This window comes from Trichomycterus rosablanca, chromosome 27 (assembly GCF_030014385.1).
Source record: "Trichomycterus rosablanca isolate fTriRos1 chromosome 27, fTriRos1.hap1, whole genome shotgun sequence".
In the NCBI taxonomy this organism is placed as follows: domain Eukaryota; kingdom Metazoa; phylum Chordata; class Actinopteri; order Siluriformes; family Trichomycteridae; genus Trichomycterus; species Trichomycterus rosablanca.
Window position 1 is genome coordinate 14,552,283 of NC_086014.1, and position 12,660 is coordinate 14,564,942.

A 12,660-nucleotide genomic window follows, 5' to 3' on the forward strand; every position below is an offset into this window, starting at 1 on the left:
TTTCGAAGGAAGGGGATCATGCTCTGTTTCAGAATGTCACAGTACATGTTGGAATTCATGTTTCCCTCAATGAACTGCAGCTCCCCAGTGCCAGCAACACTCATGCAGCCCAAGACCATGATGCTACCACCACCATGCTTGACTGTAGGCAAGATACAGTTGTCTTGGTACTTCTCACCAGGGCGCCGCCACACATGCTGGACACCATCTGAGCCAAACAAGTTTATCTTGGTCTCGTCAGACCACAGGGCATTCCAGTAATCCATGTTCTTGGACTGCTTGTCTTCAGCAAACTGTTTGCGGGCTTTCTTGTGCGTCAGCTTCCTTCTGGGATGACGACCATGCAGACCGAGTTGATGCAGTGTGCGGCGTATGGTCTGAGCACTGACAGGCTGACCTCCCACGTCTTCAACCTCTGCAGCGATGCTGGCAGCACTCATGTGTCTATTTTTTAAAGCCAACCTCTGGATATGATGCCGAACACGTGGACTCGACTTCTTTGGTCGACCCTGGCGAAGCCTGTTCCGAGTGGAACCTGTCCTGGAAAACCGCTGTATGACCTTGGCCACCATGCTGTAGCTCAGTTTCAGGGTGTTAGCAATCTTCTTATAGCCCAGGCCATCTTTGTGGAGAACAACAATTCTATTTCTCACATCCTCAGAGAGTTCTTTGCCATGAGGTGCCATGTTGAATATCCAGTGACCAGTATGAGAGAATTGTACCCAAAACACCAAATTTAACAGCCCTGCTCCCCATTTACACCTGGGACCTTGACACATGACACCAGGGAGGGACAACGACACATTTGGGCACAATTTGGACATGTTCACTGTGGGGTGTACTCACTTATGTTGCAGCTATTTAGACATTAATGGCTGTGTGTTGAGTTATTTTCAGAAGACAGTAAATCTACACTGCTATACAAGCTGTACACTGACTACTCTAAGTTATATCCAAGTTTCATGTCTATAGTGTTGTCCCATGAAAAGATATAATGAAATATTTGCAGAAATGTGAGGGGTGTACTCACTTTTGTGATACACTGTATATATATACTCAAACGCCATTTAAATATTAAACATGTCATATCTTTACCCCAAAACATGGAATTAATAAATAGAAATAGAAGTTTGTTTGATGATGCGCCTCTCAGGGTTCAGTTCTCTTCTTTGGTTTCCCTCTTTGCGCACTGGTATGTTCTTCCCCTGTCGGCGCGGATTTTCTCGTGGCTCTCCGGTGTCCTCCCTTCTTCCAGAGACATGCTGGTATGTGGATTTGCTGCTCCAGATCACCCCTAAGTTTGAATGATTTGAGCGTTTGACTGTGCCCTGTCCTGGCTGTGTTTGTGCCTGGTGTTTAGAGTTACTTCTACAGGCTCCAGAACCACAGCGGCCCTGATCAGGATCAAACGGAATCGTTCTAGAGCAGCATGTAAAAGCGTGAAGGTTAAATGTTAACACGGCATCGAGCAGCGCAGACTTTTGATTGACTGTCCAGTGAACGCTCAGCCTGAACAGTGTATTTGGTTACATAAAGCTTCATAAATCTGTGGACGGGATACACACCGGGCCCGCTGTGTGTGTGCTAAATATGCGCCGTGTGTATGTGGCCTTTGCGTGAGGAATAAATGGAACATAGTGGGGATTAGGCTGGAAATGGCACGACCTGCTTCTAAATTCACCCGGCGTGGATGTCGTTGATGTTAGCGGCTCTCGCTCTCACACCCGAACGCTGCCGGCGTTCAGATTACCCGCTCTGAAATGAACCGTGTGTTACTCGGAGATGTTCACGAGTCACTTAGGCCCGAGTTCAAGTCAGTATAGCAGACACACAGTGTATATAATCAATGTAGTGTTATAATAAACAACTAATATATACATTCAGATAAAAAAAACACAACAAATTAACTTTGTGTACAAAATACGACTGAACTAGTAATCGAAAGGTCGCTGGTTCAAGCCCCACCACTGCCAGGTTGGCACTGTTGGTCCCTTGAGCGAGGCCCCTAACCCTCAATTGCTTAGACAATATAATATATACAGTCACACAGTCACAGTACTGTAAGTTGCTTTGGATAAAAGCGCCTGCTTAATGCTGAAAATGTAAATGGGTCCTTCAAGTCTGAGGTTTATTCGTATGCGACTTAAGTGCGAATTGAAGTCTCTGGTGTTAGTCATACCTCTTTCCCATAAATTCCCACGCACACTCCAAAGTCTTGAGGAAAGCCCTCCTAGAAGTGTGAAAGTGTGGTGGGGGAACTTCCGTTGCATTAATGTTTAATTAACTGTATTAATACCCGTGGTTTTGCAATGGTCATGGCTCATGGTCAGATATTTTTTAAGGTGCATATCTTACAAAAATTTTGGACGTTCTGGCAGCTCTGTGGAGTCCTAAATGCTCATCGCCAGTACATACAGTACATTTACAGTATATAAGGTACCATACTCACACCCCTAGTGTGTGGTCGTCTGTAAAAACTCACAGTGAGTGTGCGGTTCATGCTTAAACTTCTGAGCGATGTTTAAGCAGTGATGTTTATTTCAGAGCCTATAAAGAGCACCTGTCCACCAGCAGCTGAAACAGAACAGAGCTTCACTGCCGCTCCGAACGTTCCCATCGTTTGATACATCTCAGTCTGATACACAGTGTTAAATAGAAATAAATAAAAAAAACATCAAATCAGGGTAAAATAGTAAATAAAATGTATTTACAATGTATAAAAGCGTATTTACAAAACCCATTTCAGTAAAAGCTTGTGATATACTGTAATTTGTAAAATTCAATGATTTATTCATTCTATTGACCCTTTATTTAACTAATAACCATTCAAAGCAATAACATGTTCTTTTATTTACCTGATAAATGTACATAGCAATGCTTCATTTATATTATCAATCCTATATTTAACTGATAAATGCACAAAGCAATGATTCGGTAATTCTATTGATCCTTTATTTAACCGATAAATGTTTTGATCTTTTATTAAACTAATAAATAAGCAAAGCAATGATTCGTTAATTCTATTGAGTCTATACTTAACCTATAAATGTATAAAACAATAATATGTTAATTCTATTGATCTTTTATTTCGTTAATTCTATTAATCCTTTATTTAACCCATAAATGTACAAATCGGTGATTCAATAATTCTGTTGAGTCTTCATTTAACTGATAAATGTGCAAAGCAATGATTCGGCAATTCTATAAGATAATCTTTTATTTAAGTGATAAATGCTGAAAGCAATGATTGGTTAATTCTATGTTTCTTTTATTTAACTAATAAATGTACAAAACAATAATATGTTAATTCCTTTGATCTTTAATTTAATTGACAAATGCACAAATCAATAATACATAAAATGTGTTAATTCTATTAATCCTGCATTCATCTGATAATTGTACCAACTCTAATGTATTTTGTAAATAAATTAAATGTAGAATTTGATGCCCGCCCTTTCCCTTCCTCAAACACGGCCGGTTGTGACTGTGTGGAGGCCGGCCAGGTCGGTAGCTCTGCTGAGATTCGAATGAGTGAGTGAGTTCCAACAATCCTCACTGGCGTACGGCCGTGTTTATATTCGTAAGTGGTGAACAAGAGCAGCACAACAATACTTGTGAACAAGCTTCCTGTCGCTATTGTGCTTAGCTGCTTTCTAGTAGCGCCATGAATTATCCAGCTGTCATTGTAATCTTGAAGACAGCCCTGACACATGTTCCAACAAGTGTATGTAAACTTAAACCTGGACCCTATCAGGTCTGATGTTAGATGACGTGATGCACTTCATTCCTACTGTTTATAGTAAAAGTTAAACCTCAGACTCTCAGCGTGTCGCTAACGTGTAAAAGACATTTTATTAGCCCGGCTCAGCGGTTAGCCATTCAGAGCTTCATGCTGGAGCTAAAACAGCATGGTGGACTCTATTTCTGTATCTGTTTATGCTGGTGACCTTTCTGAGACTCAGACACACTGTGGTGCTGGTAAAACCGCTAAGGGAATCGTCGCTTATCAGTTAGCGTTGGATTACTAGTCAAAACAAAGCTAACAGAACCGTACATGAAGCAGATGCTATGACACGAGAGGCGACGAACCTCCTGAGACGTGCGCCACTTTTTGAAATGTTTTCGATCCGTCGTTGTAGCGGGCACGTTTGCGCCGCCCGGCCTTTAAAAGCCGACTCTTCTCTTACGAGCCCTGGGTCACATGTGTCGGGCCCCTCACCTGCTGCCGTCAGTCAGACCCTCCACTGCAAATCTCACTTCTACAGATTTAGAGTTAGGATTCTAAAGTTAGCACGCAGAGCGCAGTCCTGAACATTGAGGGCTGCGGGATTTTGGGTAGCATTGCGCCCACGCTCTTCGTCTGAGATGCCAGACTGGAGGACTGGTAGTAGCAGCAGGTCGATGATGGAGCCGGGTCATTTAAGAGTGGATCTTTACCGTCAGGGTGAGGGATAGATCATGTCCCAGCTATTAACAGCCCCTGTGTGCGATGTCGGGTCTTCTGAACGTGCCAGGGTATGACTAATAGTGTTGACATGTCCTCCTCCTCCTGCACAGACTAAATGAGGCCCGGTTGTGTTTCAGTGCCGGTAGTGGGCGTAGGGCAGCGCAGACGTGATGGGTACATGGTAGAAGCATGACTTATTTCTGGTGTTTGTTTGTTAAACCACTCGTTAATCATTTTGCCGTATGCATGGCGACATTATCACCCTAGATCAGGGGTCAGCAACTTTTTTAAAAGTGAGAGCTACTTCAGGGGTACTGAGTAATACGAAGGGCTACTTGTTTAATACAAACTTCCTGAATAACAAAGTTGCACGGTTCACCTTCAATGATATTATTATTATTAGTAGTAGTAAAACACTCACTGTCCATTTTATAGAAGCCCGTTGTAGTTCTACAATTACTGACTGTAGTCCATCTGTTTCTTTACATGCTTTGTTACCCACTTTCATGCTGTTGTTCAATGGTCAGGACCCCCACAGAGCAGGTATTATTTAGGTGGTGGATCATTCTCAGCACTGCAGTGATACTGACATGGTGGTGGTGTGTTAGTGTGTGTTGTGCTGGTATGAGTGGATCAGACACAGCAGCGCTGCTGGAGTTTTTAAACACCGTGTCCACTCACTGTCCACTCTCTTAGACACTCCTACCTAGTCGGTCCACCTTGTAGATGTACGTAGATGTTTTTATTAAGGGAATAATTAACTGTCTTAAGTCAAGTCTTGCATAAGTCTTGTTTAACTTGTGTTTCAGCTCGAGGTTCTGAGAAATTGTGAGAATCAGAATCAGCTTCTCCGAGAGAGTTAAAAACAATTATTGTTAAAAAACAATAAAGAAATTCATCACTCGCTGTTCTAGTACAATAAGTCACGTTAAACGTTGTTCGTACGACATGAGTCGCTTTTACCGCCTCGTATCAAACAGTTCGTCTCATTGGAAGAGCTTTGAAAAGGTCGGCGAACAGCAAACTGGGGTAGGAGTAGGTCAGAATTGTAAATCGTCTGGGATAAAAGCAGCTATAAGACTCTGGATCCACCACCACCCTGTACAGGATCCTATTGAAGATGTCGTTCCCTACTAAATATTTGCTCTCAGTTTGGTTCAGTGATTAATTTTTTGCTCTTTTCTCTCTGTCCTGCTGCAGTTCCCACCGCGTAAGCCGTGCCCCGGACGCGTCGTCCACATCTGCAACCTCCCGGAGGGCAGCTGCACCGAGAACGACGTGATCAACCTGGGCCTGCCCTTCGGCAAGGTCACCAACTACATCCTAATGCGCTCCACACATCAGGTACGATCCATGTCTGTAATAAGTGAAACTGGAAAGGATCTCCAAGTAGGAATCAAGGTTCTTCCACTGTGTTCAGATTTTTCGGTGGAAGGACCCCACTGGTGATTCCTTACAGTAGTGCAGGACCTTTAAACCCGAGGTCGTTTTCTTCCGCTGATGCTCTCTAATACTGTGATGGCTTATGGAGACTTCATAAGCTGATGTCTCACTCAGCATCTCTATTTTCGATTCTCATATCTGATCGTTGATTTTTATTGTATTTTTTATAACAACTATTTAACGCCGTCCAGATCGGATTCGCCTCCCGCGTTTTTACGAGGGTTCCGAGGCGTTCTGTGGCTCGTAACTGTCCTCCAGATTTACAGCGCGCTGAAAACGAACGCGCCCGAAGATCCGATTGCGAATCGCTCAACACCGTGTGTGTGTGTACGTGTGTGTTCGTTTTTCCACCAGGCCTTTCTGGAGATGGCGTACGTGGAGGCGGCGCAGGCCATGGTGCAGTATTACCAGCTCCATCCGGCTACCGTCAATGACCAGAAACTGCTCATACGCATGTCCAAAAGATACAAGGAGCTGCAGCTCAAGGTGAGTTCTTCAAGTGCTGCTGTTAGAGCTGAAAACCTGGTGAGCTGCCTCGTCGCCTCAGTAGAGAGGATTCTAATCCTCTAAGAACTCTAATGGAACTCATAAGGCAGATTATTTAGACGCTCTTCTTATACAGCACTTACGTCACTGCAGATTTTAAGGTGTCCCTGTACTTTTGGATATATAGTGTATTTATGTGTGTGTGTTGCTGTGACTGTGCAGAAACCTGGTAAAGATGTGGATTCCATCATCCAGGACATCAACTCTCAGAGAGAAAGAGATGAGCTGCACGATATGGAGAGGTAAGATCATGCAGTGATGTGTGGGTGGTTCATCTATCTGAAGTGGACAGCACATAGAATGTTGGTCTGGTCGCTCTGGTCGGTCCTTGACATTGCTAGTATGGTCCAAGTGTTTGACGTCACCCACTCACAGCTCCACTTTCTTTATGCAAGCTTTTTAAAAAAACATGCTGGTGCCCACGTGGTGCAGCAGGATATTCCTCTATACTCGCCGAGTTTGAATCTCAGATCTGCTACGGTTGGCTGGGCGCCCCTAGCAGGCACGATCGGCAGTGCAGACAGTGCACTGGGCAGGGTCTATGAGGCAGGCAGGCAGACAGACAGACAGACAGACAGACAGACAGACAGACATAGATACATAGATAGAGAGTTAGATAGATAGATAGATAGATAGATAGATAGATAGATAGAGAGTTAGATAGATAGATAGATAGATAGATAGATAGATAGATAGATAGATAGATAGATAGATAGAGAGTTAGATAGATAGATAGATAGAGAGAGAGAGAGAGAGAGAGAGAGAGAGAGAGAGAGAGAGAGAGAGAGAGAGAGAGATAGATAGATAGATAGATAGATAGATAGATAGATAGAGAGAGAGAGAGAGAGAGAGAGAGAGAGAGAGAGAGAGAGAGATAGATAGATAGATAGATAGATAGATAGATAGATAGATAGATAGATAGATAGATAGATACAAAAACAGTGAAACACCAGATCATCCCCCCACCCACCCCCCGCACACACACCACACACACACCACACACAACACACACACACACACACACCCACCACACACACACAGTAATATTTTCTCTTTTTTTTTGTGTGAATAATTGTCTAATTACATAATGAATATTTTATTACCATTTTTTTTCTAAGTATATACTTGTTCTTTTTTTGTAAATTTGTCATGTCAATAAAGCAAATTGAATTGAAATTGAATTGATAGACAGAGAGACAGAGAGACAGAGAGATAGAGAGTTAGATAGATAGATAGATAGATAGACAGACAGACAGACAGACAGACAGATAGACAGACAGACAGACAGATTAATCCTGAAGGACTATAAGCTTTGAGTGGAACACACGCCCCTTTTTCTACTGCATGGTAACCTGTGATGTGATATATTTTAAATCTGTGATCACATGTTTAATGGGTGTTTTTATTGCCGAGTGACCCATCAATCATCTTTAACTGCAGGTGTATTTTGGGTCGCGTCCCCTCGTGACTGAAGGGGAAAAATAATGAAATGTAAAAGTGCGTTCATGTTTCAGAGCAGATGTCAGGTTCATTCTGACCTGCTGTGTTTAATAAAAACTCTCTTCCCTCTTTTATGTGACACCTTCTTTAATTCTACAGATATTTTAATGTACCTGAATTAACGAAAACCGTTTGTTTGCACGTACAGGTACCCGCCAGAACGGGCGCGGTCACGCAGCCCCATCACCCGATCTTTGACCCCTCCTTCACACAGCTCCAGCTTCACCTCCTGCAGCTCTACCCACAGTCCCCAGGGCGCGCCCTGGAACAACGGCATGGGCCCGCGCCGAGGATCCTGGGACTGGACGCCCCGAGACGAGTACAGGGACGAGTGGAGGAACGGCGAGGACGACCGGCCCTGCGATCGCAGGAAGCCCTACCTCAAACCGTCCGAGGAGCGCGGCCGGGACCGTTTTTACTCCTCGCACCATCCTGCTGACGATTTCTACAAGAAAGATAAACCACATCGAACCTCCCACCCCAGACACCAGAGCAAGTTCAGGAGGAGAGACGGGAGCGGGGAGCGCCACACGAGCAGACGCTCCGAATCCGAAAAAGCGGAGGACGGGCGAGGCAGGAGGACCAGCAGGAGGCACGAGAGGGAAGATCGAGAGTCCAGCAATCACGTATGTCAAATTTTATCTCATCACACACCAAAAAACTGCTGCGCCGACCTGCTTTAAATGTGTTTAGGTGAATTTCCGCAACCTAACACACTTTATGATGCCTTTTCCTTTAAATTGTCACCAGCCTGTACATTTCTGTACATTGTTTGTGTTTGCGAAGCAGAAAGAAGCTGCTGAGCGTCAAAGTAAAGACAGATCAGCATCACCACACAACAGCAAACCTGCAGAACCTACAGAGAGGGAACGGAACAGAGAGAGCGAGGTGACCACACACACACACACACACACACGATACTGCAGGGCTTTTTAAACTCTGGGTCGTGACCCTCGGGTGGGTCGCGAGCCCAAAAAAAAGGGTCGACCCCTTGTGGAGACTTTGCGTTAGATCTTGTAAACCACAGTGTGACCAGATCGCCACAAAGTTGATTTCGTTTTGTGTTTTGTATTGATGCACTGCATGATGGGTCATAAGGACGTGGGTTTAATCCTCAGCTCTGGTCTGTAATAAGTCTTAGACATATTAGCATGGTACTCCAGATGAGCAGAGGACCTCTGGATGAATCTGGTGTGAATATGGCGTAAAGGTGCTTTACGTTCTGCGTGCTCGCTCATCCACAGGTGGAGGACTGCGCGAGTGGAGACGAGATAGACTCCTGGTACCCCAAAAGCATGGAGGAACTAGTGACGGTGGACGAGGTGGGAGGAGAGGACGACTCCATAATCGAGCCGGACCTCCCTGAGGTTCAGGAGGAACGTGTAGAAGAAGAGGAGCCTGGAACGGAAAAAGAAAGCGCCCCGGGTGACCAGCCTGGCACCACGGAGAGCGCAGAGGAGCCGGTGCCGAACCGGGACGCAGGTCAAGAACAGGTATCGGACCCGGACCGGCCTAAATGTGACGAGCTATCGCGCTCTCGGATCTGCTTCTCTCCGAGTCAGGAAATCAAAGGTTCACTGGAGGAGAGCAGCGAGCCACGCCCATCCTCGACGTGCGCCACGCCCGAGATACGAACCCCACCCCCGAGTGCGTGTGAGGTGACGCACACTGGCGGTGAGGAGCGGACGACGGCCGAGCCGGACAAGGAGACGCAGCATGTGGAGGAGAACCAGAATAAACACATAGGTACGAGCACTCGGGACACACACGGGGTCATGATGGTGGCTTCTCTGTTAGACGGGAGCAATTCATCTCTGAAGCTTTATGCAGATCATTAGAACTTAACGACACCTCCAAACAGCTTTTGGTTCCAAAGAATTATTCATAATAAACAAAGTACATGGAACAGTGGTCTCATGCCAAGGTCTGCAAGAAAACCAAACCTCTCACCCTTTGCCAGGAGGACATGTAGTCGAACAGCCGGTAATGCAAGAACCTTTAAAAATGGAGTCTTAATCTATGAATTAATAGATGCTGGAACACGTCTCATCGTCCACAGTCAAGCAAGCTGTACACTGCCATGGGCTTACAGTCCAAACAAATAAAATAAATAAATAAATAAATAAATAAATAAAATGACCACATTGAGGCTAAACTGCAGTGTGTCGAACAGAATTAAACCCAACAACTCTGTACCTACTGTCAAGCACTAGGAATAAAGCTGAGCTGTCAGAATGCGCCCTCTGTGTGATCCAAGTTTAAAGGTTCAGATCTGCTCAGCGCTCATAGCCAAACGTCCTTTTAAATTCTGGTTCATGCTTTACCCAACTATTATTAACCATTATCTTAAATATCTTTTATATCTTTTATTCCTTATAACTGTGGTGTTAAAGCACACGGGACAGAATGAAGCATCTAGACGTGCAGTCAGATCTGTACGAATATTCTAGAGCGATGGCTATAAAAGTGTAAAGCACAGCCTGCAAATAGATCCCTGATATAGAAATAAATAACATTATTAGATTAACTGCAGTGATATTTGTGTGCTACTTTTAGACATGCAGAGCTCACAGACTGTAAATTCACCACTGAGGACGGGCATCGAGGCTCGCTCACCATCACACGAGCAGGAAAAGATCGTCAGTGAACAAAGCATCCCACTGGGTGAGTTAAATGAATTAATATATATATTTATATTTTATATTTACATTTTCTGCATTTAGTGGACGCTTTTATCCACAGTGACTCATAATGCTGTGACGGTACACAGTCTAAGCAATTAAGTATTGAGGGCCTTGCTCAAGGGCCCAACAGTGACAACCTGGCAGTAGTGGGGCTTAAACCAGTGACCTTTTGATTACTAGTCCAGTATCTTAACCACTAAGCTACAACTGCCCTTGTATATATAGACTATACTTTTCTATCTCTCTCTATCTATCTATCTATATATTTCATTTACATGCCGTGCTGAAGGGCCCAACGGTGGCAACCTGGCAGTGGTGGGGCTTGAACCAGTGACCTTTCGATATATATATATATATATATATAGATCTACGACCACATACACTCCATTTACATATTTGGCATTAAGCAACTTACAGTACTGTGACAGTATTTTGTCTAAGCAATTAAGGGTTAGGGGCCTTGCTCAAGGGCCCATCCAACAGCAACCTGCCAGTGGTGGGGCTTGAACCCCATGACATTTTGATTACTAGTCTAGTACTGGCATATAGTATTAAAAAGTGTATAGCTATTGCACATGTATACATTGGAGTATTCTAGCACTTTATGTGTACAATGATATAATACAACAATGACACAGTGTGGAGGTGTGTGTCTTTAGGACCCTATAATGGCTTCCAGGAGAAGCGGGAACCGTTACACTATTTTGCTAGCCCACTACCTCCGATACCCGGGTTCGAATATCAGCCGTGCTTTTCAGACATGATCGGCTCGGCCCTGTCCAGGTTGTGTTCCTGCGCTGCGTCCAGTGTTTCAGTGTTTCGGTCACTGATAGTAAAAGACTGGTGTATGTAGATAGTATGGAAATAGAAACTGACTGGTTTACACGTGTGTGTGTGTGTGTTAGGTGTGGAATTCATCGTTCCCAGCACAGGATTCTTCTGTAAACTCTGCAGCCTTTTCTACACCAGCGAAGCGACTGCCAAAAGTGCACACTGCCGGAGCACTGTCCATTACCGCAATCTACAGGTCTGTGTACACACACACACATCATAAAGCCGACGTGATCCCCATGACAGCTGCTCATTCGTCAAAATGTTCCACACGTCATCGTTTATTTAGAAAACCTGTTTCCATCAGTCATGTTCACATTTCAGCACTCGAACCTTTTGTTTGTTTGGTTTTTGGCTGGTTCAGGAGTTAGGAAGGTTTTGTGTGCATTTTATTCTCACTAATGTTTGCAAATGGTATCTTGATTTAAAAAAAAAACACAGCTCGGCTAGATTTGGGACATTTACAATAACGTTTTACGTACATTGTGTTACTCTGTATTCCCAAATATGTGGACACCACCTCTAAATATTGATCTTTTTTACGTAGATCAGTGCTCACACATGCATACTTTTCATACACATGATCCATACTGATTGTTTATCCTTAGTCAAGAGCATCTTCAGTTGGCCGGCTTTTCATTTCAAGCCTTTAAGCGACTCGACCACACCGAGCCCACGAGCCGTGAGACCAGCTAAAAAGCAGACGCGGAGGCTTCGAGTCTGAGGGCGATTGATTAATACTCGCCATCTGTACCACACACATAAACAGCAGCCATGTCCAAATGGGTTTGTGTTAGAGGCTGTAAGATAAGTAGGCGGATAACGGTCACGGCGTGCCAAGATATCCAGGGCCGGCGCTCGGAGAGAGATTTCATTTCCCGAGCCGTCAGTACACCGCGCTGTTATTAGTTCTGACGAGATGAGCTGAAAGAGGAGATAAAGTGAGGGCTCGTTTTGGCACATGCTCCTCTGCCCTTGAGACACAAATTCCTAAATATATTCGAGGCTCGTTCAGCTAAAGTGCACCACGGTGCCCCCTTGTGATTAGGTCTTAAATTGCTGAGCTTAGGCCTGGAAACCGTGGCACTAGATGAAGGTTTGAGACCGTCCCAAGCTTCTTTCTTCTAGTCCTGAAAACACTCAAAGCCTCTCAAAGGAGATCGTTTTATATCCTTGTTACAGTTTGATCTCCGAGATCCACGGACAGTT

At 44.4% G+C, this 12,660-nt stretch overlaps 1 protein-coding gene across 1 annotated transcript in view; it reads left to right on the forward strand.

Moving 5' to 3' along the window:
• rbm20 (RNA binding motif protein 20) overlaps positions 1 to 12,660 on the forward strand; it is a 49,019-nt gene that overhangs the window by 33,335 nt on the left and 3,024 nt on the right. The window contains exons 6-13 of the mRNA XM_062989846.1: positions 5,648 to 5,791; positions 6,245 to 6,376; positions 6,599 to 6,678; positions 8,085 to 8,562; positions 8,726 to 8,824; positions 9,181 to 9,682; positions 10,493 to 10,600; positions 11,526 to 11,647. Of these exons, the coding sequence (XP_062845916.1) occupies positions 5,648 to 5,791; positions 6,245 to 6,376; positions 6,599 to 6,678; positions 8,085 to 8,562; positions 8,726 to 8,824; positions 9,181 to 9,682; positions 10,493 to 10,600; positions 11,526 to 11,647 (1,665 nt within the window). The remainder of the gene's footprint in view (positions 1 to 5,647; positions 5,792 to 6,244; positions 6,377 to 6,598; positions 6,679 to 8,084; positions 8,563 to 8,725; positions 8,825 to 9,180; positions 9,683 to 10,492; positions 10,601 to 11,525; positions 11,648 to 12,660) is intronic.